This window comes from Carcharhinus amblyrhynchos, chromosome 11 (assembly GCF_965287045.1).
Source record: "Carcharhinus amblyrhynchos chromosome 11, sCarAmb.v2.hapA, whole genome shotgun sequence".
In the NCBI taxonomy this organism is placed as follows: Eukaryota; Metazoa; Chordata; class Chondrichthyes; order Carcharhiniformes; family Carcharhinidae; genus Carcharhinus; species Carcharhinus amblyrhynchos.
Window position 1 is genome coordinate 7,390,126 of NC_137334.1, and position 21,849 is coordinate 7,411,974.

The 21,849-nt window shown below is 41.5% G+C and overlaps 1 protein-coding gene across 1 annotated transcript; it reads right to left on the reverse strand.

Annotated features, from left to right (window-relative positions):
• Window positions 1-1,382: 1,382 nt before the first annotated feature.
• Window positions 1,383-20,868, reverse strand: LOC145349901 (transmembrane protein 41A-like). Its single transcript, XM_080198531.1, has 5 exons — window positions 20,590-20,868; window positions 12,290-12,443; window positions 11,341-11,502; window positions 5,333-5,471; window positions 1,383-3,619 (listed from the first exon to the last, which is right to left on the reverse strand). The coding sequence occupies exons 1-5, from the start codon at window positions 20,733-20,735 to the stop codon at window positions 3,396-3,398; spliced, it is 825 nt and encodes a 274-aa protein (XP_080054657.1). The 5' UTR covers window positions 20,736-20,868; the 3' UTR covers window positions 1,383-3,395.
• Between the last annotated feature and the right edge of the window lie 981 nt (window positions 20,869-21,849).

Sequence of the window (21,849 nt, forward strand, 5' to 3'; positions counted from 1 at the left end):
GAAGGCAAGACAGGTCCACAAAGTGGTTAAAGACATACGGATATTTCATTAAAAAAGGCATAGAATACAAGAGCAGGGGATTATCAAACTGCATAAAAGACTAGACAGGCCACAGCTAGAACACTTTGTACAGTTCTTGTCACTGCAATGCAGAACTTGTTTGCAGTAGAGGGTATTGAACAGATTTAAGGGAATATTGCTAGGAATTGAGAATTTTAATTATAAGCCCCGGCTGGAGTTGGAACAAGGAGATTTAACTGAGATGCATAATAGGGCCTAAGAATGGATGGGAAGGACCTATTTCTGTTAACAGAGAGGTCAATAACTAGGGGGCAGATTTAAAGCAACTGATAAAAAGATTAGATGGGAGTTGAGAATTTCTTTCACCCAAATGGATGTTTGGGATCTGGAACACACTGCCTGAAAGGATGGTACAGAAAGAAAGGAAGAACACACACATTTAAATAATGCATTTCACAGGACATCTCAATAAGCACTTTACAGTCAATTCAGTACTTTGGAAGTAATAGGCTGTAATGTAGGAAATTATTGTCTACAAAGTACCTCCCTCTCCTTGACAAATTGCCCCAAGAGCAGGAACAAATTTGTGGAATACTATTAATTCCAGGTCTCTCACCGTCCAGGGTTGAAAGACCAGTGATGTCATTAGGACACTGCCATAGAATTTCTAATTTAATACCCAGTAACCACCTAACCCACTACTGTAGGAATTGGATCAACTCAAGCTTCCTGTTTTACACCCTGCCCAATCTTCCATCGTAGATTCTGGAAAGTAATTTTGAACAATCTAATTACTCTGGCCAGTTAAACAGAGCTATTTAGGTTAAACTTATTTTTTCCCTGCTACATCCCCATTGTGGGAGCAGCTTCACTATAAGGACTGCAGTGATTTAGGAGAAGACCAGCCACCACACTATGCAGGGCATCTAGGGATGAACAATAGCTTTTGCCTGTCTTTCATCCTACCAAAAATATAACGAGCCCCCAATATCATAATATGGTTAGTTTTCTTGATTAACATGTCAGGTACAATTTTAAATCTTAAAAATATTCCATAAATTCTACCCATGGAAATCAAGAATTTTGAACTTTAAGACTTCTGAAGAAAGATTAAGACTGGTTGTAAAGACTGATTGATTAAATAAATACATTCAACATGGGCAGGTTTAAGGAAGGCAACAGTGCTGGGAGCTCTTTGATATGATGTGGGTATGCCGGCGTTGGACTGGCATAAACACAGTAAAAAGTCTGACAACACCAGGTTTTAGTCCAACCGATTTATTTGATAGTAGACTCACAAGCTTTCGGGTTAGTCCCTTCGTCAGGTGAATCATTCACCTGACGAAGGGACTAACCCGAAAGCTTGTGAGTCTATTATCAAATAAATCGGTTGGACTAAAACCTGGTGTTGACAGACTTTTTACTAGCTCTTTGATAGACAGTGCACATGCAGTAACACTGCATCTGCAAGATTTTTAAACAGCAGTGAAAGTGAATGGGTATGGGTGTGTGTATCTGTCTGAAAGAGATAGCAGGCTTGTGTACACCAAGGATAAAAATGGCAATGATATGGCAAGTCTGTCACCTCCAAGTCAGGAACCACTCTGTCTTGGGTATGTATTGTTGCTAATTTGCAGCATGGCCTTTCACAGGTTCAAGTATCAAACTCAATAGGAGTGTAAAATTCAAACCAGGTGGCCTCTGTAGAAATCCAAGGGAAGCAAGTGTTTTTCAAAGTCCCTTTGTAATGCAACAGAGCTACATTTACTAAGGAGATGGAAGGGGAAGTAAGAATTATGTTTTCTTCCCCTTGCACTCATCACTATCTCCCCAATCCCAGTTGTATTAAATTGACGCTTTTCACATTTATCGTCATGTGCTGGCTTCTCACCAAATTCTTCCCTGGGTATGTTGAGAAAACATTTTATTTTAAAATAAAATGTTCTTTTTTTAAAAAGTGTGTAGAATACATTAACAGTTGGTCAGATGATTAACATCCTTATTTATTCTAAGCTACAGGGGCTCAAGTAGCACACTCACCAGTGCTGAGGTGCCTCAAAGCTAACTCCTGTTCACATATATTTCTAATCATTCCTACACATCTGGTTAGTTTGGAACTCCCTCCCACTCAGCCTGGTTTGAGAAACCACTATCTGCTCTTCATGCCTGCCTTTCACAATATCATGAATAGCTGAGGCAGTTTTGAGACGTTGGGAACCAGAGTGAGGTGTTTATTGTTAATCTGGCCGCACAGTACTCTACGATACAAGCCCTACTGCCACCTCTCGAAATAAAATAGGACACTCAACCAACAGCACTGCACATCCACACAAACACCTGCCTGCCTTCCAGTGCAAGTGTTCTGCTGCAACACGAGCCATGTCAAACAACAGGCTTGCTGATCTGACAACAGAAACTGAGGCCAGAGGTTGGTCTTCCAAATATACAAAATCACAGCAACGGCAACTGGAATTTGGAAGGAAAACCTGGCGGCAGGGATTTATCTCAGGCTCTGGGGTATTTGGCACCATTGCAAACTCCCAACACCAGCCAAGGCTGGAAAGCTGGACAGAAAAAGAATGATGTGGATGTGCCGGCGTTGGACTGGGGTAAACACAGTAAAAAGTCTGACAACACCAGGTTTTAGTCCAACCGATTTATTTGATAGTTTACTATCAAATAAATCGGTTGGACTAAAACCTGGTGTTGACAGACTTTTTACAGAAAAAGAATAGCACCTCCCATGACCTCAAGGTTTTGTAAAGTGCTTTACAGCCAATAAAATACTTCTGATGTGAAGTCACTGTTGTAAAGAAGCAAAGGCAGGACAGAGAAGATTGGCCTGTTAGTTCAGGTATCCTTTAACTTCTGCAGTCCAGATGCTGTTCTCTCCCCTGAAAGGACAGGTTACAGATTTTATAAATTGCACCTAGACCGACCTGCATAAATTGGGTCTTGAATAAGCAACATCCACAATTCTGACCAGCTGAGACCTTACTAGGTTTAAGGTGAAAATACCTTGCTAGTCTGTGCGTTCATTGCCACATTACAGTTCCCTCTAATTACCCGTAAAGCAAGACAACAACCCACTCAGATGTGACTGCCAGCTTTATAATCAAATATCTGATGTCATTTGAGGGCAGCATTAATGAGTGGGCACTTACCAGCTTACAGAGATGCAGCTAGAGTCAGCTGGGCGGATTTAACCTGAATGGGTAGCTTGTAGGCAGTGCTTTGAAGACTGTGGCACAGTTCAGATTCTACTGAACAAGCGTCTATGACACAAATAAAACTCCGGATTTTAGATTGTTTCTTCAGATTAAGAACATTTCATACAATAATAAAATTATAAATCACAGACGGGTTAGTATTGGTCATCTCGTTTTCCGGTCGTTGTCCAAGTGCCCATTTTTGACCTTCTCTCCCAACTGCAGATGCTGGTGACTGTAATGCTTGATGAGAGCTCCTGGGACAAGTGCCACCATGGCAACAGCCAGCAGTTTCATGAGGATGGACCAGGAAAACAGGTTATCCAGGGAAGAGATCTCAGACAGGATGCAGCCAGTCTGGACGCAGATAAAATTATAGGGGAGAAGACCTAAAAAAAACGGAAGAAACTATTTGAACCGCTTCTAATGTTAAAACTCAATAAATATTCAAAAAATGTTTTCTTCCTCACTGAAAGAATGATTTACTGCTGTAGATAGCAGAACTCTCAACTCCCCAACAAACGTGAACAGTGAGGCTCTGACACAAAGACAAGGAACACAGATTTCAATCTGAACCTCATCCAATGCACATAAAGCTGAATGGACAGATATGGGGAGCAGGAAGCATGAATGCAGAGCCTCCTCTGACTGATTTGGCACCCACAGGACAGGCACAGAATGGGTTAGATAAAGTGAAGTTCTCTCATCGAGCTGCCTTAACATTCTTCATGCATAACAGCCAAGAGCAGTGCTTCAAGTACAAAATTAAATTCACAAATTATGTTGCAGGACAAAATGTACAGACTTTTTTTTAGTAATATATTCATGGAACTTGTGAAATGCTGGTAAGGACACTTTGGTTACCTGTTCTGTAATGCCCTGAGGTGGGGTAATAAACCTATTCCCTGAACCACCACAGTGGATAATTTCAAGATATTCCAAGGATAATGGATGATGTGATATATTTCCAGATCAAGGTGGCATGCAAATTGGAATGAACCTCAGAGCTGATAACAATCCCATAGCATTGCTACTATTATCTTTGTTGATAAAAGTGGGAAGTGCTGAAGTAAGCTAGCTGAATTGCTGTTTGGGACCTTTTTTTTTAAATCATTTGTGGGATGCAGACGTTACTGACTGGCCAGCATTTATTGCCCATCCCTCGTTGCTCTCGAGAAGGTGGTGAGCTGCCTTCTTGAATCACTGCAGTGCTGTGGGTTGAGTGGGAATTCCAGGATTTTGACCCAGCGACTGCAAAGGAATGGCAATATATTTCCAACGCAAGAAGTCTCACAACACCAGGTTAAAGTCCAATAGGTTTATTTGGTAGTAAACGTCACTAGCTTTCAGGGTTTGCCCCTTCGTCAGGTGACTTTAACCTGGTGTTGTGAGACATCTTATTGTGTTTACCCTAATTCAATGCTGGCATCTCCATATCATGATATATTTCCAAGTAAGGACAGTGAGTAGCTTGGCTACTCACAGACAAGAACATTTGGAATGTTCAAAATGCAGCTGAACTACATAATTGAAGGGATAAGATAACAGAAGGGTGGGTGTCAACAGGAGAGGTGGTAATAGAGGGAAGGGTTTAATGGGGGATTTGACATATAGCCTTTGGGAGAGTAAGAGCATTATAAGGATGGGATTTGATAATGTGACTGACCTTTTCTCAATGTAAAAACATAATTTTACTTACCACAGATATTGACTTACAAGTCAACAATTGAAGTCTAAAAAAACCCCCAAAGAGAGGACTGACCTACATGTTGAGTATAAGTTAACCTGGGTATGGGGTGGTTGCCATTTTGAAATGCCATCAACATCTGGCACAAAGATTGAGCGTGTCTCAAACTCCTGCACATCTTTGCAACACTGAATTGCCTGCTTGATCCTTCCCACCAGGTAACAAGCTGCAGGTAAGTACAACATATTTGAGGTGAAAGATTGAGGTTGACTGCTAAGGCAAACGTGGCATGGCTGAAATGTGGGGGTTGACTAATATGCTGAGTATATGCAAAAACATTATTTTTGGGGATGGAAAATGGGATCATTTTATAGACTGGGTCAACACCGATTTATAGGGGGAAATCATAGCTTACCAATAACAATGGAGAAGAAGAATTGGGTGAGAGGAACATCGAGGATGGGAGACGTGATGTTTAGGAACCAGTTTGGAGTCATGGGAAAAAACCTGAGGAACAAGAGAAAGAAAAAGAGACTGTTCCTGTTGTCCTGCACCTGTAATGATAAAATCAGGAACAAAGACAAAATTAAGGCTTCAACCTGGTCAAATAAAACACTGCATCCAAATTAAGTCAATATCAATGCCTGAATCAACAGATCTCATCCTGCACATGACACCTACCCCTTGAATAGATTCAAAATGAATACTGATAGAAAACTAACATTTGATAACAAACAAGCAGATTACACCTCTCTTAATCCTACCCTGTGCAATCAATTCATTCTACCTGACTATTGTGAGATTGTTTGCTACTTGGGAGCTTCTATGACACTAACAGTTTGGGAGAATTAGCAGCCCTCTGACTGTTCAGGCTGCTCCATTTGTCTCTGCCTGGGTTCAGCATCGTTTATCGAGCTGGTGTCAAGCAGAGGTTAGCATTAGCTTGCCAACAGGAGCTTTTTTTTCCCCTAGACTGTACACAGTAAAAAAAGGGGACATGCATGTAGGGACAGGAGAAACAGGGAAGGTATTAAACAAATACTTTGCACCTCTCTTTACAAAGAAAATATCTGCAATATTGCTTTGTACAGCACAAATAGTCCTCATTTATAATCAAATCACTAGTTTTTACTGCCTTCTGCTGGAAGAGAGCAGCAGGAATCAGGGCAGTAATGTGATGTTGGAACAGAGTGCATAGTGGGAGCAAAACTAAAAGGTTAAAGCAGAGTAACTGAATGACCAATTTAGCACTCAAGTAGTAGAACATGTTCCCAGATACTACTAATAAAAAGTCTGAATCTTTTTCTGTACTCTTGCAATTTGCCAATCAGCCTACGTATAACTATTGACTTTAAATAAACTAAAGAAATGAGCGAATTAATTTTATAAACTCCTATACGTGAAAAACTTGTATGCAACTTGCTATGTATTGCATGTACATCTGACTGTGCAGAATATACTCTCATCCAGTAAGTGGATTATAGAAGTGTTTGTGGGAAAGAGATTGACAGCAAAATATTTAAATAATGATTCACATTCTTCCTCTCTTCCTATCAGCTAATTCCTCTCGCTTTCCAAGCTGTTCATTATTAGCTATGATGTAGTCCCATGGATGAACTTAGACAGGAGCCTTAATACAGAGACAGAGACATCACAATACTGAAAAAAATTCTCATTTCCCCTCTATCTCTAGCCAATCATTTTAAATCTTTCTGGCTATTGACTCAGTTGCCAGAAGCAGCATTTTTTTCTATACGTGCTCTCTCTAAAACCCTCAAGTTTTGAATACTTCAATAGCACCCACTTCACTTTTTTCAGCTCTAAGGAGATTAATCCTGGCTTCTGCAATCTCCCTTCAGAGCTCTCCACTAATGTTCCTCATTCCTCGTACCAGTCTCAAATCTCCTCTGCAAGCCTTCCAATGGCTTCCTGAAGTGTGGTGCCCAGAACTGGCCACAATACTCCAGCGTAGGTCTAACTTTGTAAATATTCAGGATGGCTTGCTTGTTTCTTTTTTAATGTCCCTATTTACAAAGCCAGTTATCCCATACTTTTATCTGACTGCCTTAACTTGCCCTGCAACCTTCAAAAGGATTGCAAATAACTAAATGAAATTTTATTGGCTGCCACCTCGCCAGTTTGCCTATCCTGTTCAACATTCACTATTTTTCCAGGTTTAGTTTTGTCAACAAATTTCAAAATATTCCCTGTACCCAAGTCCAGGTCGATAATATTTAGCAAGAAAAGCAATGGTTCCAATACCAAGCACCGGGGATCTACACGGCAGATTTCTCTCCAGTCAGAAAAACAGCCATTGACCATTACACTCAGCCTCCTATATCCTTAGTCAATTATGTATCCAAGTTACTATCATTCTTCAAATATTGTGGTTCTATTTCCAAATAAGTCTGCAGCATGGTATTTCATCAAATACCTTCGCAAAATCCCTATCTTTATCAACACTTATTTTAAGGAATTCAGATTAGTCAATCACATTTTGCCTTTAAAAATCTGCACTGGCTCCTTTATTAAGCTTCTTCAAGCAGTAATCGATTTCATCTCCAGTAATTTTCCTACCACTAACATTACTGATTGACCTGTAATTATCAAGTTGATCCCTTTCCCCCTTTTTAAACAGGGGTTTAATATTTGCAATCCTCCGATCCTCTGGCACCACTTCCATATTCAAGGAAGACTGAAACATTGTGGTCAGAGTTTGTCTCCACCCAGGCTTCCATGCACAAATCTAGGATGCATCCCATTGGAATTAGGGACTCATTAGCATTGAATGATAACCTATTTTGCACCTTTTTATATTTTCATTCTACGCAATATCTCCACTGTGACATTAACATCCTCTTTCTGAAGACAGATGCAAAATATTTAAGAAACACATGCGCACAAGAAATTTTTCAAAACAATCATAGCTGGTCTGCACCTTCAAACCCACTTTCCCAGTTGCTCCCCAAATCCCTCTATTCCCTCAAAGGCCAAAAATCTGTCCATCTCAGCCTTATATGCATTCAATGACAGAGCATCCATAACTTTTTGCGGAAGAGAATTCCAAAGAATCACAACCCTCTTGAAGAAATTCCCCCTCATCTCAGTTCTAAATAATTGACTTTTCATGCTGAAACTACGTTACCATGTAATACATGTCCCAGCCAGGAAAACAGCCTTCCGATGTCAAACATCTTCAGAATCTTGTATGTTTCAATGAGATCACCTCAATTTTCTGAAGTCGAGAGAAGACCCAATTTACTCAACCTATCATAGGACAATCCTCTCATCCCAGGTACCAATCTAGAGAACCTTTGCTGTACCACCTCCCATGCAAGTATAAAATTCTTTATTGATGGAGATCAAAACTGCACACAGTACTCTTGGTGTGTTCCCACCAAAGTCTTGTTCATTTTTCTTGTAATCCAATCCCCTTGCTAAAGCCAATAGGCAATGTGGCTTCATAACTACTTGTTGTACCTGCATGGTAACTTTGTGTTCCTTGGATGAGCACACAAGTCCCTCTGAATATCAACATTTATTAATTTCACATCTTCTAAAAAATAACCTCTCATCTGCCCACACTATACTCCTTTAGCTATTTGGTTACTCTGCAAAGATGATAAAAATATTTGTTCAATACATCTTCCATTTCCTCATTCCCCACAATAATTAATCTTTTTTCTGCCTCCAGGGGATCAACATTTACTTTAACTACTCTCCCTCTTTATATACATCTGCAAAAATTCTTACAATCTAATATTCCTGGCTGGTTTAATCTCATTCAAGCTTTTCCCGTTTCATCAATTTTGTGGTGATCCTTTGCTGGTTTCTAAAACATTCCTAATCTTCAGGATTATTACCACTCCTGGTAACATTTTAAGCTTTTCCATTTAATGTATTATCCTTAACTTCTCAAGAAATCATGGAATATATTTCTTGCTGAGAATTTGTTTTTGATTTAAATGGAAAGCACCTTTGCTAATCATTTTGAATATTTTCTTTAAATGTTTTCCACTGCTTATTTATATCCAGTTTTCAGTCTATTTACCCAATCAACCTTAGCCAGCTCTCTCTTCATACTTATGCAATTGGCTTTGTTTACATTTAAGATTTTTCTTTGGGACTTCTCAACTTTTGTGTCATTTTTTACTATCAGGGCTAACATTGCTTCTCTACTTCTGTCTGCCTTTTCCAAATGTTTTTTACCCCGGAATATTTATTTCCCAACCTTGGGACCATGACTAATGGTGATTAGATCTAATATGGTTATCACTACTTGTGCAACTGGTGCAGCTACCTTGGGGCAAATGCTTTTGTCATTTAGATAAGGGCCTTTTTTTTTTAAATACCATTACTTGCACACACCTTGCTGGCTGATGCAATATTACTGTTGAACGCACTGTCCTTCCCTTCTTGTCTTGTACACAATTGTTACACTGTTCTATAGTCTCAACTTTCCTATTTGAACAGTGTCTATCCCCCTGACTATACTGTGCCCCATTATATTCCTTTCCCTCTCCCATTGAATTGTATCCTGCACCAAGGTTCCATGGTCAGTTTGCTCATCTACATTGCAGTCCTTGTTCTCATCCACAGCTAGCAAGTATCTTGTATCTGCTCGTCAATATCAAGGGCTGATGCTTCAATCACTTTATGTTGGATCCTTGCACTTACCTGATTCACAGCCACACACTTCAATTGCTGACCATTGACCAAGTTTAAATGAGGGGCATGAATGCCTTCCAAATCAAAGTATCCCTAAAACAATCCCCCTCTTAGATGTACCACAATGCCTGCACATCAGATTCAGCTGAGTAACCCTGAGCCAAAGTTGCTCAATATGCAAACACTTAACACATATATGGTGGTTCATTGCACAAACTCCCACATGTTGCAGCCACAGCACACCAAATACCCTCAATTAAAAAGAAACCCCAGAACTAAAGATTAGAATTGGCTTCCAAGACCTTCAACATTTCAGAACGATTCTCCCATCCCACCGTGTTAATTTTTTAATGCAGTGGGCTGGGAGAATCCCATGGGGGGGACAATTCACAGGATTTGCTCGCGCATTTGCGCCCCACTAGCTTCTCCCAGCACTGGATTTGCAGCAACATCTGCTCTGTGCTGGAAATCAGCAGGGAGGTCCAAAGATCTTTTAAATGGTCATCTGAATATAATTTAAATGAGATTAGCAGGCCCAGGAATGAAGTCTCTGGGTCTGCTAGTATCTCCCTCCCCGCCAAAGTGGTTCACTCCAGTAGGATTACACTAGCCCCCCCAACTAACGGGAAATTAGTGGCCTGGCCTCGCTCGTGAAGGGGGGCAATCAGGGACCCACAGAGGGTCTGACGGCAGGGTGGTGCTCCCTGGGCATTGGCACATTGGCAGTGCCAGTCTGTACCATCTGGCACTGCCCATTGGGCATGGGGCAGTGTCAAGGAGGAGGAGGAGGAGGAGGAGGAGGAGGAGGAAATCAGTGGGGATGGGGGGGCCCTGCTGCCACTTTGCATAGGAATCAGTGGGAGAAGGAGGGAAGCCAGCAACCAGGATTGGCGGGGGGGGCGGGGGAATCAGTTGGCTGGGGATTGCAGTGGATGGGTCAGGGCTGGGCCCAGGAATGGTTGGAGTCCAACAGGCGGGGAGGGAGGGGCGGCGCGCTGATTTCTGCCTCTCCAGTGGGGATACTCCCCAACCTCTGAAATTTAATGATATTCATGCAGGTGGCCTCTGCAATGTGCAGATTGTGGGAGACTCTTCTCTGATCTCCCACTGAAAAAAAAACAGCAAGCTTTACTCCAGTTTTCATGTGAATTTGATATGAATTTTTTTGAGAGAATTCCACACCTAATCTTTAACTACCACCTGAGCAAAAAAAACCCTGAAAATTATGCTCCTCTGTTCTGGACCAAACAACATGGTTTCTCCATAATAAACTATCAAATCCCTTTAGTTTTGATTAGGTCACACATCACTTTAAATTCAAAGGTACACAACTCAAATTTATGCAACCTCAATTTACATAGTACTTGTCCCAGTTAGAAAATGCTGGAATCAAGTCTCTTTCCAGGCATTTAGTACATACTAAGGGCTGATACGCAAGTACAGCAGGTGATGCTGTCTTTTGGAGGAGGGATTAATCCGAGGCCCTATTTGTCTGTATGTAAAATATCCCATGACACATGGAAGTTCTTCTTGCCACATTTATCTCTCAATCAGCACAATTTAAACGGTCATTTACCTTAGTGCTGTTTTTGGAGCCCAGCTATGTGCAAATTGGCTGCCATGTTTGAACAACAACAAATCTACTGGCTGAAGAACAATTTTGGCACGCCCAGCATTCAAAGCAAGCTTTCTTTTCCCTCTTCCTATACCAAATACATGCCCACCATGAAAAAGCAAGCGGTTTAAGTTATTTACCTTGTGCTGCAGCATTGAGAGTCTCTCAGGAAATCGATGCACCAGGAACTGTTTACCGTACGTCTTGGAGAGCAGGAAGCAGAATGTTGCTCCAACTGCTGTTAAAACACAGCACAAGGCAAGACCCAGCCATGGTCCAAATAATGCGCCAGCTAATATATTCTAAGTAAAGATAAATTAGGAATGAGCTGGTTGATTAGAGCCAGGGTACTAGCTCAGACATTACATCTGCCCTGAGCATCTCTGGGCTAAGGGGTGGGGAAAGATAACAAAAATCAGCCAGGGGTTCTACTGCAGGGTGGTCATAGGCATTGGGATTTGGATAGGGTCACTAATGCTCTGTTTGGTCACATTAAAGTTCAATGCTTGATGTCACATAAGAAAACTGCCAACTTGGTACCCAAAGATAGAATAATAATTCAGAAAATGCCAACACTCCTAGGAGGGGAAATCAATAGAATTTTGTAGCTCAGAACACGGCCATTTGGTCTGTGAACATACTGCATGGTTAGTCTGCCCTAGGACTCTGATTATTGCTACGAAGCACTTAAATTCCATTTACAAAGAAGGGCCTTTTAACTTTTAAACAGTTTACAATGGTGTGCCAGCTCTTCTTCATACGGCAGAGGCCAATGGCACAGGTGCATTTAAGGGGGAAGTAAATGAGGGAAAAAGGAAAGCAAGGCCAGACTGAAAGGGTTGGAAGAGGCTCACATCCAGCACAAACACTGGCATCACCAGTTGGGCCAAATGACCTGTTTCCTGTGCTATGAATACTTTGTAATTTAACTAGTGTTGTCTTTGTTTTATTTCTGGAAAGTAACAGCCTCTAACCATTCCTTAATGAAAATATTCCTTTTTTTGCATTGCCAAAATGCTTCATGGAAGTTATTCATATTTACACATTTTAATAAAGCAACACCCAGATGCCCAGGCCATTAATACTTGCCAGGAAGGAGGAGCCAGGGATTGCAAAAGTCTGCTTGTAGAGGTACGCACTGCAAAAGAGCAGTAACACATAACCAGCATGCTGGGCTCTGTAAGACTGCAGCAAGCCAGCAATTGCTCGCAGCTCTTCAAGGTCAGATGGAAATGTCAGCGATCTGTGGAAAGCAAAATAAAAGAATAAGATTATCACTGGAAAATGAGACTACAGTTGAATCAGATTCATGTATAATAGATATGCAAACACATCCATGCAAATCCTCATTCAACTATGGGAACTGTACAATTTTCTACAAATTTGTTTGAACAAAGAGGAGGCATAAAAATTCATACTACAGAAAATCATCAAGGTTGTAAACAAGTAAATTAATTAGGGATCAATTGACAACAAACTCTGAGCATTGCTGCTTGTGAAGTGAAAAGTGTCACAGTTCTGAAATCTTGGGAAAGACCGGCTTTCCTAGCCGACACCAATGTCAATAATGGCATATATTCATAGCAGCAAATGTACAGCAATGGCTTTACAAGGAAGATTTAGCCAGAGGTTTTCCCTGGGTATTTAAAAATGCTGCAGATGAGGTATCATTCCAATTTATTTGGAACTCAAACATTTTTTGACAAAGTTTCTCTCAAAAGATTTAAACTAAAACCAATATGAATCAAATATAAATACGTGTTTAAGAGAAGGAATGAGATGTTAACCTAAGCTCCCTAAACCTAACAATCCCGAAAGATTGTTAACCTAAAGATCCCATGGCATTAGGAAGTTCTCTGTATCCTGGTAAAATATTCATCCCTTAACCAACATTGCCAAAACAAATCAATTGATTATTTACGTAGTTTGAGGGCCTCACTGTGTAAAAGCTGGTTGTTGACTTTGCTTTCTAACAATAGTGACTACACTTTAAAAATAAAAATAATTCAATGTCTGCAAAGTACTTTGGAAGGTATGGAAAGAGTGCAAAGTGCTGTATAAATGCAACTTCGCTCTCATTGTTCATAAGTCAATGGAATAAAGTGGACAGTGGGGAACATGGATATGAAGTTGTTTGTGTGACAGGAAAGAGAATAGGAAAGTGTTTCCCAGACTGGTGGAAGGTATATAGTGTGGTTGCCAGGGATCGGTATTAGAGCCAATGCATTTCTTGAACTATATTAATGGCCTAAACTTTACTGTACAGGGCGCAGTTTCAAAATTTAAGGATGATATAATATGTAAGTATTCTCAACTGAGAGAAAAAAATCGTTTCAAGAAGACACAGATTGGTGAAATGGTGCGCGCGCACGGAGGGGGGGTGGGGGCACGAAATGAAATTTAATACAGTGAAGCCTGAAGTGATACATTTTGTTACAAAGAATGAGGACTGATAATATTAAATAACGGGTACAATTCTAAACAGACTTTATAAATAGAGGCATTGAGCACAAAAGCAAGGTGATAGTTCAGCCTCAACTGGAGCACTGCATCCAGTTCTGGGCAATATATTTTAGGGAGGATGTGGAGGCATTAGGCAGGTATAGAAAAGATTCACGAAAATACTTCCACGGATGAGGGAGTTCAGTCACATAGGGGCGGCATGGTGGCTAGCACTGCTGCCCCACAGCACCAGGGACCCGGGCTCAATTCATGGCTTGGGTCACTGTCTGTGTGGAGTTTGCATGTTCTCCCTGTGTCTGTGTGGGTTTCCTCTGGGTGCTCCAGTTTGCACTGATAGTCCAAAGATGTGTGGGTTAGGTGGATTGGCCATGCTAAATTGCCCCTTAGTGTTCCCAAACAGGCACCAGACTGTGGTGACTAGGGGATTTTCACAGTAACTTCATCGCAGTGTTAATGTAAACCTACTTGTGACTAATAAATAAACTTTACTGGGGAGATTACAAATTCTGTGGTTGCTCTCTTTAAAGAGAAAGTGGGGGAGGAGATCTGTAGAGATGTTCAAAATCATGAGAGGTCTAGACTGAATAATGAGAGAAACTGCTCCCATTGATGGATGGGTCGAGAATCAGCAGACACCAATTTAAAATGAATCACAAAAGAATTGGAGGCATCAAGAGAACATTTATTTTTTATATTGGGCAAGTGATTGGGATCTGAAATTCAATGCCTAACAGTGAGACAAAAGTAGATTCAATCTTGGCTTTCAAAAGGGAATTGGATTACCTGAAGAGATAAATGTTGCACAGCCAGGGAGGAAAGGCAGGAGACGGAACTAATTGAGTTGCTCTGGCAGGAAATCCACATGGACAGATGGTCAAAATGGCTTCCCTGTTTTGTATCCATTCTAAGGTTCTAAGGGGTAATCTTGAGCCAGGGTGGAGATAAGGGAATAGGATATGTTTAATGCAGCCATACAGCAGTGTGATATGGATACAAAAAGCTCATCAATTACCATTTTTCTGCAATAACAGCACTAGAAGTACTCAGCTGGTCTAGCAGCGAGGAACAGGGTTAACACTGAATTGAAAATAACTCTTCAGTGTTACATTGTGTAGCGGATCATGTGAATGCAGCCAATATTTGGAAAGAATTTATAACGTGAGCTCACTATCAGATTCTAGCCTATTGAAAGTTCAGATTTCATTGAATCACAGGAATTGTAATATTCTTTCAACATCAGTATTAACTACTCCCTGGAGCTGAAGTTATTCCAGCCTGATCCATTTCTCTGCTCTTACCTTACTTTAAAACTAGTCTTCAGTTCAAGATTAGGAGCTTCAATTGGCCGCTGTGCTAACTTATTTCTAACACCCCACTTTGGATTTTCAATGGTAACAGTCGCTCTTGGAAGAGGAAACTAAAGGCCAACGGTACAGTACATGGTCATTAAGAAATCCCAAAGAAAATCCATTTTCCAGTCAATTTTACTGCTTGGCTTGGGAACCTTCTTAACTTGCTTTAACAAGAGGAACAAGTGAAGGTTACTGTCTTCCTCCACCAGCAATAAGGACATCCCACCTCAACAATAAAGATCTATCTTGGGTGAAACATGAACTACTCATAAAAGAACCCTGCAACAGGAATCCTACAAGAACCCTACAAGAAATCTCGTGGACCACTCTAGCCATCAAACAAATTGTGGCTGCGGCTATCCAAGTCAGAACATCACCCACATACTGAACTCTTACCCTGAAAGATCCATTCCACGCTGCATCAGCTGAACCTGTTGAATAAGTTATTAACCTCGAAATCGAACTAGATCTGCTGCCCCAGCCATATGAAATACATAACAGATTAAATAGAGAATGCCAAAGAAACCCATTTGGGAGTGGGGAGAGTGTGGTACTCACTGTCACAGGGAGTGCTTGATGAAAATGGAATAGATCTATTAAAAGGGGAATCTAGGTCAGCATATAGCAGAGAAGAGGATTAAGGGAACTAGAGTTAAACAAGAATGGGAAAAGGTTGAGTTCAGCATAGACATCAGCATGAGCTGGCTGGGCCAAGTGGCCTGTTTCTGGCTTTTGCTATTACATACAATCCCAAATTACCCATTTGCCAAACAGCAGAAACAGTCTTTCAACTTTCATTTCTCCAACTGTTCCTCAACCACCCTGGCTTCGTGGACAAAACAGTTTTACAATGCCTATAATTATCACCTCTCGTTTCTAGTATCATTGCACATATCCATGATTCATTATTTCCACTTTATCAAATATTAGACATAATATTCCACACAATTCTGGTGAGTGCATGTACAGCCAAATAAACATATTACTGATACATATTCAAATCTTTACTTTCTTTCCTTTCATAGTCAATGTCCATATGTATAACACCTCAAATTCTACTTTTCCTTAATTTTTTACAAGCTGTGTGTCTATATTTTTAGATCTCTCATCTCATCCTCTCCCTCAGGAGGTTATATTACTAATCCTGGAATTTATTTCCCAAAAGGCACTTCTTTTTAATGTACTGTGATCTGCATTTGCCTATCTAATCCCTAAATTAACTACATCATTCCTTTCAATTTGCTACACCTCCTAATTTTGATTAGCCAAGAAATTGATGATCCTAATCTATTTACCAACATAGCTGGAAAGAGACAAATTATCTAGAACAGGGCAAATGCTATATCTAATACAAAAGATAAAAAAACTTGCATTTATTTTGTACCTTTAACATCCCCAGGCACTTAAGAGCATTATCATCAAACATTTCTTCAAACACTAGGCCACAGGGGCAGGTATCAGAAGCATATATAGATCAGAAGTAGATTTTAAAGGAGCACCTCAAAGAGGTAGAGGGGGAATTCCAGTACATAGGGTCAAGACTACAGAAGCATGGGTGCCAGTGAGCAATGATTAAAATCTGAAATGCGTAAAGTTCAGAATCAGTGGAGTGCAGATAAATATCGCATGGCTTGTAAGGCTGGAGACAGTTACAAGTAGGGCTGGGAACATTGAGAGATTTGAAAACAAAGATGAGAATTTTAAAATTGATGCAGATCAGGAATAAGCATTTTTTTTTTTAATTTGTTCATGGTGTTTCAGGCTAGTCCAGCATTTACTGCGCATCCTAATTAATTGCACTTGAGGTGGTGATGAACAGCTTCTTGCACTGCCAAAGTCCACATATTATATGAACACCCACATGCTGTTAAAAAGCAAATACCAGGATTTAGGCTAGACCATTTATAAGGTGTCATTTCTTCACTCACACAGTGATGAGCCTGTGTAATTCATTACCTCAGGAACACTGAATGTATTCAAGGGGCAGCTGAATATAGCACTTGAGGCAATTGAGATCAAAGTTTATGGGGAGAAAGCAGGATTAGATTATTGAGTTGGATGATCAGCCATGATCGTGATGAATGGTGCAGCAAGCTTGAAGAGCCAAATGGCCTCCTCCTGCTCCTATGTTTACTGAGTGTACATCAGCAACCCCGAGCAATATTCAGCGAAGACTTGGTGCAAGTTAAGACAGAAGGAGCAGGCTTTTAGATGAGGACACATTTATGTTGGGTGCACTGAAATAATAAAGTCTAGAGACAAAATCATGGATAAAGGTTTCAGCAGGAGTCAAGCTGAGGCAGGGACAGAGTTGGGTGATGTTATAGACATGGAAGCAGCAATCTTAGTGATGGAGCTAAGTCGCTCTGCAAGCTAATTAGATCAATGAGAAACACTTAAAGAGAAAAAGACTCGACTATTCCACTGCACTTCTGGCCAGCCTTCCATCTTCCACCCATCATAAGAAAGAATATAGAGAGATTAGGAGAGAAGTCAAATTAAGACAGCAAAGAGGAACTATGAAATTACTTGTCAAGGAACATGAAACAAAATAGTAAACTATTTTATAAACACAAAAAAGGAGGGCTGTGATGGGAATACAGCCATTAAGGAATTGACTGGGTAATACCACAGGAGATTCTGCTCACCCAGTTCTGGACGTTGGATAAAACAGTGTGACAAAACAGTGTGACCAATCAGATACAGAAGAAGTCAACAGAGGCTGTTATGAGATAGAGCTAGATGTTGCAAGTGTACATGTGGAACCTTTGAGTTGTTGGATGATGTCTCCATAGATGAGAAACAGGAGGCAGTTAAAGATCGATCCTTGGAAACATCCATTTACTAAATCTTACTTTCTGCCTTCTCTCTCCTTAGCCATCACTTTTTTTTCATACTTTCAATGTTATCTTTAACACCTTGCATATATAGTATTGTAAAACGTCCCATAGGTCTTCACAGGAGCATTATCAAACAAAAAGCCAGATATAAAGATGTCAAGATAAAGGCAAAATAGTGCAGAAGCTGGAATCTGAAACAAAAGCAGAAAATGCTGGAAAAACTCAGCAGGTCTGACAGTATCTGTGGAGAGGGAATAGAGCCAACATTTCAAATCAAGATGACCCTTCATCCGAGCTCCTGATCACTGATTCCTTTAAGCTCGTACAAGGGCTTACCCTGATTCGAAATGTTGGCTCTATTCTCTTGCCACAGATGCTGTCAGAGCTCCTGTGTTTTTGCGTAAAACGTGACAGGTAATCAAAAGCTTGACTGAAGAATTAAGTTTTAAAGGAGAACTTTATTAAACGCTACTGCATTTGAAAACTCCAGAATCAATGTGGGGGCCTCTCAGCCTTAATGCTTGTCTGATATTCTGCAATAGTTTGGTTTTGATTGGTTTAATCTGTCATCAGGAATTATACCTGCAGGATGCTGAAGCATTTCACATTAGAATACAAGTCTACAGAATCTATCCTAAGAGTTTACAATGTACTAGCACAGCAATTAGCAGGGACATAAAGGAAAAAACTCACCTAGCAACTTTCACAACCTCCAGGCATCACAAAACACTTTACACACTTCTGAAATACTTGTTTGGCTGTAATGTTGAAATATTAGCAAGCATCTCAAGATTCTTTAAGAGGAGAAATGAAGACTGAGGGGTAATAGAGGAATTAGAAAATATAAATACTTAAGCTCTAATAGCTGGGCAGATTAGTTCAGGGAAGAGCAAAAATTGAAGTTCTGCCACAGGCAATGGGGCGGGAAATCCACAGAAGATCAAATTAGTCCTGTCCAACTTCCCAATCACTTCTGTCCTACCTGATCACTGGTTCATTTCCCTGAAATGCATCTGAATTTAAAATCACCGATGTTTACAAAGCCCTTCCTGTACTCCCAAATTGCACATCATTACAATACCTCACCAGAAAGAGGAAGGCAGGACTATTTTAACCTGCATTCAGCAGTACTGTACCCAACATTATAGAATAATAGGCCTGTGTAGCATTGGCTTCCATGATGACTGACCTGCATAGTACTGGTCCCATGCTATATGGCAAAAGACCCAAGTATTGTACCTCAGTGCTACACAGTAATAAGGCCTGTCTCGTACCCCAGTGCTATATGACAAGACCTGTATAGTAATGAACCCTAGTGCTATAATACAAAGTCTGTCTAGTACTAGATCCCAGTGCTATACAGTGACAAGACCTGCCCCATACTGTATCCCAGTGCTAGACAGTGACAGACCTGTACAGCAAAGTGCCCCTCAAGCCTGCATATCAACATTGTAATCATGTTTTGTTTTCCTGGCCATAATTTAAGTTTGGAAGGACAAAGTCTATAGAGTAATTTTCCAACTTGCATCTTTCAGTTCAAAGGGACAAAGTATAAAGGTATACACAATCATATTACTGAAGTGACAACACTGTTTATAGACAAAGACCTGTATGAAGGAAGTACCTTGAGTTGTTTCTGATCACTTCACAGAGGAGGAGATGGAGGGCACAGAATTGCTGGAAAAGAAACTTCAGCTTCATCAGCAATGTGAAATGAGAAGACAAGTATCTAACAAAGAGTCTTTATCAAAGACACTGAAATTCTCTCTTCTCAGATACTGATGGATCTATTTCTTCCCAGCATTTTTAAATTGTAATACAATTGTTGATTTTAAACAGTTTCAGCAGTGAGCTATAAGGAATGAGCGTTTACAGACTTATCTCACCACTTGCTCCTATTTTTTGAAGAGCAATATAATCCAACTGAATTGTGTTGAATGAACAGAAACATTGGAAAATGTGTACATAATGAGAAAAATCTATTATCTTTCTAAGATGAAACTTCATAGCACATTGGAACCAGAGAACGTTAAGAGATTTTCAAGCTGGTGAGAGGTTTTGACAGAGTGGGAGACATCTATTTCTTCTGGCAAAAGGGTCAATGCCCTGAGGTTATAGATTTAAAATCAGTATAAAACGAACCAGAAGGGGGACGAGGAAAATGTTTCTAAGGTTACAGCTGTTGAAAAAGTGCTGGAAGTAGTTTCCATAAAAAGTGAGTTGGACACGTACTTGCAGATGAGCAACTGAATAGAGTTATGGATAAAAAGCAGGTGGGTGGTGGTGGGGGGAGTGCTAAAGCAGGATTGTTCTTTCAAAGAGCCAGCACAGACAAGAAAGCTAAAAGGTCTTTCTGTACTGTTAAGTTTACATGACGCTGAATCCCTTTCTTGTAACTTGTTAAAATCCCTGCCTTGGTGCCAGACAAACAGTGGATGGCGATCAATGTCACTCACATTTCACTGGGATAGAAAAAGATCCCGAAGAGCTACATTTCGTTATAAGGGGAAGGAGTCTCCTGGCTGATCCTTCACCCTCAAGATGGTTTATTTTAAAGCTGATGATTGGAACCTGCTGTGTGTAAAACAGGCTGCCACCTGTCCTATAGTGAGGACGTTTCACCGGGTGAAGCTGGAGCCTTTCCTCCAGCAGCCAGTGCCCTCACCACAGCCTCTGCGGAACAGCGGCACCATACGAGCCCCAGCTGGAGCCTCCCGAAGCCGCGGCCTTTTACCTGGGCTCCTGCCTCTCCTCCTCGCTGCCGCCGTTCAAAGGCTCCCGGCTGTGCGCTGCATGAGGCAGATTGCTGGACAGCACGTATAGATAAACCGTGGCAGCGCCGAATATTACCAGCAAACCAACCGGAGACTTGGTCGACATGAACCCGGGGAGCTCGGTGAATCCGGAGGCGGCGGACGAGCGACGTCTGCAGCGTCCTCAGCAGCTGAGGCAAGAACCACGAATGGTGACGATCCGGAAGGCCGCCCGGCGCCCTGGACTGCGCGCGCAGCCCACTCGTCACTTGACCCGGAGCGCGCAAGCGCCCGAGGACGTCACTGTAGCCCTGCTGTCATGGCAACCGGAACAGGCCAAGGCCACCGGGAGGATGGAGCACGTGACCCCGTCATCCGAGGCCCCGCCGCCGCCTGGTCCCCGTCCCCGCCATCCCAGACCACGCCCCCATCACCCCAGACCTATCCCCCGCCACCCCAGGCCCCGCCCCCTCACCCCAGACCCCGCCCCATCATCTCAGGCCCCCGCCCCCTGCCATCCTAGCTCCCGTTTTAGTCCAACCTATTTATTTGATAATATTCTCACTAGCTTTCGAGAGGTCCCCTCGAAAGCTAGTGAGAATATTATCAAATAAATAGGTTGGACTAAAACCTGGTGTTGTCAGACTTTTTACTGTGTTTACGCCAGTCCAACGCCGGCATACCCACATCATCCTAGCTCCCGCCCATTCTCAGACCACGCCCCCACCATCCCGGACCCCGCCCTTGGCCATCCCAGCTCCCGCCCGCCCTCTGGCCCCCTCCATCAGAGGCCCCGCCCCGCCATGGCAAGCCCCGCCCCATCCCGGTGCATCTTGGGGACAGATGCTGTCGAAATAGCGGCCTAGTCAGAGTCTTGTCATGGGTAACGTTGACAACTACCGTCAGTGAAATGCTAAAGTTTATTTATTAGTGTCACAAGTAGGTTTACATTAACATTGCAAGGAAATTACTGTGAAAATTCCCTAGTCTGTTCGGGAATCAAACCCAATCCCTGGTGCTGTGAGGTAGCAGCGCTAATCACTAAGCTACCATGCTTGCCCTGTTATTACCCAGTTATGTACATTCAACAAACAGAAGGACAAATAAACCCACTCCATCAAATCACTGCAAATCTAACAGCATCTGTGGAGAGAGACTAGAGTCGACCTTTCGAGTCTGGATCACCCAGGGTCAGAATTTTGTCAAATTCCTTTATCAATCAAATTACTGTCCTATCACTC

Bases quoted from the DNA above. Each gene is read 5' to 3' on its own strand.
- LOC145349901 (XM_080198531.1), bottom strand. From the start codon at position 20,735: ATGTCGACCAAGTCTCCGGTTGGTTTGCTGGTAATATTCGGCGCTGCC. The intron at 11,503-12,289 runs GCAAGTATTAAT...ATCTTTACTTAG, and splicing joins TCCCTGGCTCCTCCTTCCTG to AATATATTAGCTGGCGCATT. The intron at 3,620-5,332 runs GTAAGCTATGAT...CGTTTTTTTTAG, and splicing joins CTTCTTCTCCATTGTTATTG to GTCTTCTCCCCTATAATTTT.